At 51.4% G+C, this 5,143-nt stretch overlaps 1 protein-coding gene across 1 annotated transcript; it reads left to right on the forward strand.

The window, feature by feature from the left end:
* The first annotated feature begins 463 nt into the window (after positions 1–463).
* LOC119311250 (endoglucanase 23-like) lies at positions 464–3,273 on the forward strand. Its single transcript, XM_037586888.1, has 5 exons — positions 464–1,007; positions 1,121–1,420; positions 2,165–2,326; positions 2,422–2,697; positions 2,771–3,273. The coding sequence occupies exons 1-5, from the start codon at positions 549–551 to the stop codon at positions 3,113–3,115; spliced, it is 1,542 nt and encodes a 513-aa protein (XP_037442785.1). The 5' UTR covers positions 464–548; the 3' UTR covers positions 3,116–3,273.
* The last annotated feature ends 1,870 nt before the right edge of the window (positions 3,274–5,143 follow it).

Genomic DNA, 5,143 nt, shown 5'->3' on the forward strand with positions numbered 1-5,143 from the left:
TCCAACCGCCGAGCTGGTCCTACACTCCTGCATGCCCCTTAACCGCTGCATGTGACCACGCTGCGACCGAGCTAGCTGCTGTCCGCCCGTGTCGTCCATGAAGAACCCTAAAAAAACTTTGGCCACACCTCCCTCTCCTTACCACCACCCCCGTGACCCCCACCCTTGTCCTTTAACCCTCCCAATCCACGTTAAATTCCGTCGGCTGCATTATGTGTATAAATGGTATATCTCCAACCCATTCATGGATCCACATATGCGCCATGGATTTATTCCTCTGGGAACTATGGATGAGCGTGCATTCATCGCCGGCGGTTTCCACCGTGCGTGAATTTACTCCGATGAAACCTCGCCCCAGATTCCGTCAGTCACTCCACAGTGGCAGACGGCACGAGCGAGCGAGCTTACACCGTTGGGGAATGCCTATAAATACGCGCCAAATACGGGAGAGGGTGCACCGATCGCCATTCACGTGCTCTATCTAGCAGAGCAGCCTAGTGTGCAGTAGGGAGTGAGTGTGAGTGAGTGAGTGAGTGAGTGAGCTCGAAATGGCCTCTGCCCCCGTCCACCACTTGCGCGTGCGCGTCCTACTACTGGTGGCACTGTGCTTCGCCTCGGCGTCGGCGTCGGCGTCGTTTCCGTGGCCGTGGAAGCGGAGCGGGCACGACTACCGCGACGCGCTGGCCAAGTGCATCCTCTTCTTCGAGGGGCAGCGGTCCGGGCGGCTGCCGGCGGACCAGCGCGCGGCGTGGCGGGGCGACTCCGGCGTGTCGGACGGCAAGGCGGCTGGCCCCGGCGTCGACCTGGAGGGCGGGTACTACGACGCCGGCGACAACGTCAAGTTCGGCTTCCCCATGGCGTTCACCACCACCATGCTGTCCTGGAGCGTCCTCGAGTTCGGCGACGACATGCCGCGCGAGGAGCGCCGCCACGCCGCCGATGCCGTGCGCTGGGGCACCGACTACCTCCTCAAGACCCTCGCCCACCCCGGCGTCATCTTCATGCAGGCAAGCGCGCACGCCCACCGCCCACATTGCACCTCCACGGCATGCCGCGGCAGAGCACGCCGCCGTACGCGCACGAGAGTGACCGCCGGTCTCCGGCATTGTGTATGATGCAGGTGGGGGACCCGTGGAAGGACCACGAGTGCTGGGAGAGGCCCGAGGACATGGACACGGAGCGCACGGTGTACAACGTCAGCTCGGGACGGCCGGGCTCGGAGGTGGCCGGGGAGACGGCGGCGGCGCTGGCCGCGGCGTCCATGGTGTTCCGCGACGGCGACCGGGAGTACGCCGAGCTGCTTCTCGACAGCGCCAAGAAGGCGTTCGAGTTCGCCGACTCGCACAGGGGCGCCTACAGCGACGACATGGATCTCAGAGCCGGCGGCTGCCCCTTCTACTGCGACTTCAACGGGTACCAGGTCAGCCTCTTGACTCTCTTCCTCCTCCAGCTACATGGCGACCTGACCTCGGATTGATCACGAGAAACGATGGAACTTGATCACATCGTGTTGCACTGAGGCTAATATAAGTTGGGGACAGGCACGGTGCACTGCGTCATACAGAAAAACAGGGCAGGCTAACATATAGGTGTAGCCATTTTTCTGACATAAAAATAACAGTAAAGAAGACCAAGTTAACATATGTATCAGGTTGCGTTTACCTGATCAGAAGAAACAGGCAGGTTTACAATGTTTTGTGTTGCAGCATTGCTACTTTGGTACCTTGATGCGAAGTAATAATGTCTTTAAGCTTTATTAGCACCGGAATAACAGCAACAAAAGACAGTTTTTACCACTGCACTTGCAGAGTTCTCTGAACTTCTGATAACCAGACATCAGGGTTCTCTAAAAGAACAGACATTAGCTAACATAATTCAGCACAAGAATAACAGTTCAAAATGCCAAAAGAGTATTAGTACACCATAAGCAAGTGTTGTGTCGTTAGCAGCGTCGAAGTTTCTATTTCTGAACTTGCAGAACTTCATTGTCTTGTAATTCAGATTGATCACCTTCAGACATTACATCATCAGATAGGCCCATGTATTTCTGAACTAGTAGAAGCAAATGTTTCATCATAAAAGATGCTCTATTCTCACACATTCCAAATCACAATATTCACAAAAATATGACTTAGAGAACTGATTAAGCTGACATTCATGGCAGGATGAGCTGCTGTGGGGCGCGGCCTGGCTACGGAGGGCCTCAGGCGACGACACATTCCGGGAGTACATCCAGAACAATGGCAAGACCCTCGGAGCAGAGGACAGCATCAACGAGTTTGGTTGGGACAACAAGCACGCCGGCCTCAATGTCCTCATTTCAAAGGTCCAGAAACTGCTCCCATCAACCCTGTTTCATTTCTGAACACAACCTCTGCTACCAAATTAACATAACACATGAGTGACTGCTTTGATCTGCAGGAGTTCATAGAAGGCGAGACGCTGTCCATGCAGTCCTACAAGGAGTCCGCAGACAGCTTCATCTGCACGCTCATCCCGGAGTCGTCGTCGCCGCACATCCAGTACACGCCGGGCGGCATGATCTACAAGCCTGGAGGCAGCAACATGCAGCATGTCACCTCCATCTCCTTCCTGCTCCTGACCTACGCCAAGTATCTCACGAAGTCCTCTCACACTGTCAACTGTGGTGACATCTCAGTTGGTCCAGACACCCTCCGGCTTCAAGCCAAAAAACAGGTATAACATCCTTCACCACATTGACTGGTTGAACACTGAACTTTCTAACTTCACCTGCATTGCCGGTTTTCAGACAGACTATCTGTTGGGAGACAACCCGATGAAAATGTCGTACATGGTCGGGTACGGCGACCGATATCCTCAGCGGATCCACCACCGGGGGTCATCTTTGCCTTCGATCAAGGACCACCAGGAGCGCATGGCGTGCAAAGACGGCACGCCTTACTACGACTCGTCTAGCCCGAACCCTAACCCGTTGGTCGGCGCCATCGTCGGCGGGCCAGGGGAGGATGATGCTTATGGGGACGACCGCGCTGATTACAGGAAATCTGAACCCACTACCTACATCAATGCTCCCTTGGTAGGGGTTCTTGCCTACTTCGTTGGCAACCCAAACCCAGGCCATATCAGACACTGAGCATAAGCACTTTGCCATGTAGATAGAGAAGAGTGACAGAAGCTATAAATAGGTACACAGGAAGCAAATAGGTTTGTGATTGGATGGCACTACATGTTCATAGGAGTGGATTGCAGAGCATGTGTTCTACCAATAATGAGAGCTTATCTTTCATGATTTTTCTTTTGTTTGGGTTTGCACTGAATTTTGTTTTGTGTGAAGGTGTGCACAGTGCAATTTAACTGCACTGGTGTAGTCATGAGTGAAGAAAGCTTGCATTTTGCAGAAATATTTGGTATGGAAGGTACTCTTGTACCAAGAAAAAATTATATCAAACATGGTTTTGACTTTTGCGTGTCAATAGTGTTGTGAAACTGCACAAGGAAAAAGCTGACGCTAGACAATCAGATTAAACTATCTAAGAGCATCCCAGCAGATCATAAAAAAGAATTCCTAGTAGTAATAAATTTATTGGTATTCACAGGTGTGCTGTTCTAGTAGATCACGAATAAACTCATCTTTCATTTTGGGTTTTCATCAGTTTTGCCATTAGCACACTACTCAATTTTAGCACTAGACGTTTCAACTACTAAAAAATGCCTTCTTTCTGTTAAGCGTGTTAAACATATGTAACGTCGTACATAAGAATTGTAACATGATAGAAGTCTTGGGTTCGGTTGGTTAGGGTTAGAGGCTCCTGGTTTATCTCCTGTAACAACTTTCATCTATCTCTAGCTTTCTTGATCTCCAAGATGTAATCTCCTCAACTGTATGCGCTATCCAGGGAGGTGCGCCCCTGCCTATAACATGTACGACGTCCCCTCTCATTGGGGTAAGACGTTTTCACTATCGCACATGGTATACAGAGCATCCCTCTTCCATCGATCTAGCATCTCCATCCCCATCTAGTGCACAACCGCCATGTCTTCCTCTAGTGTCATCCAGCCAACCCTCAATGGCGGAGTCACGGAGAAACTCTCCTGCACCAACTACGTTCTGTGGCAGACTCAGATCACGCTACAACTGCGGGGCGCCGGTGTCTTCGGCTACGTCGACGACACCACGACGGAACCGGCCAGAACCCCTCGTCACCAAGGACAAGGACGGAAAGGAAAGTTCTGAGCCCAACCCTCTCCACCCCCTCTGGGCCAGGGAGGATCAACAGGTGCTCGGCTATCTGCTCAACAACCTCTCCAAAGAGGTCCTCGTCTCGGTGACCACGATCACCACGGCAGGCGAACTCTGGGTGGCGCTGGCGGGCATGTTCTCGATGGTTTCCTTCTTCGCCTCCATGCGCGGCCTCACTGACGAGCTCGCCGCGGCCGGCAAGCCCATCCAAGACGACGAGCTCATCTCCTACATCATCCATGGGCTCGAGCTGGACTACCTGTTGGAAATATGCCCTAGAGGCAATAATAAAATGGTTATTATTGTATTTCCTTGTTCATGATAATTTTCTATTGTTCATGCTATAATTATATTGACCGGAAACCGCAATACATGTGTGAATACATAGACCACAACATGTCCCTAGTGAGCCTCTAGTTGACTAGCTCGTTGATCAACAGGTGATCATAGTTTCCTGACCATGGACATTGGATGTCATTGATAACGGGATCACATCATTAGGAGAATGATGTGATGGACAAGACCCAATCCTAAGCCTAGCACAAGATCATGTAGTTCGTATGCTAAAGCTTTTCTAAATGTCAAGTATCTTTTCCTTAGACCATGAGATTGTGCAACTCCCGGATACCGTAGGAATGCTTTGGGTGTACCAAACGTCACAACGTAACTGGGTGACTATAAAGGTGCACTACGGGTATCTCCGAAAGTGTCTGTTGGGTTGGCACGAATCGAAATTGGGATTTGTCACTCCGTGTGACGGAGAGGTATCTCTGGGCCCACTCGGTAGGACATCATCAGAATGTGCACAATGTGACCAAGGGGTTGATCACGGGATGATGTGTTACGGAACGAGTAAAGAGAGTTACCGTTAACGAGATTGAACAAGGTATCGGCATACCGACGATCGAATCTCAGGCAAGT

This window comes from Triticum dicoccoides, chromosome 5B, assembly GCF_002162155.2.
Source record: "Triticum dicoccoides isolate Atlit2015 ecotype Zavitan chromosome 5B, WEW_v2.0, whole genome shotgun sequence".
In the NCBI taxonomy this organism is placed as follows: Eukaryota; Viridiplantae; Streptophyta; class Magnoliopsida; order Poales; family Poaceae; genus Triticum; species Triticum dicoccoides.

Coding starts and splice junctions, on each gene's coding strand:
- LOC119311250 (XM_037586888.1), top strand. CDS start 549: ATGGCCTCTGCCCCCGTCCACCACTTGCGCGTGCGCGTCCTACTACTG. Junction 2,327..2,421: donor TCAATGTCCTCATTTCAAAG/GTCCAGAAACTG, acceptor TTTGATCTGCAG/GAGTTCATAGAAGGCGAGAC. Junction 2,698..2,770: donor GGCTTCAAGCCAAAAAACAG/GTATAACATCCT, acceptor GCCGGTTTTCAG/ACAGACTATCTGTTGGGAGA.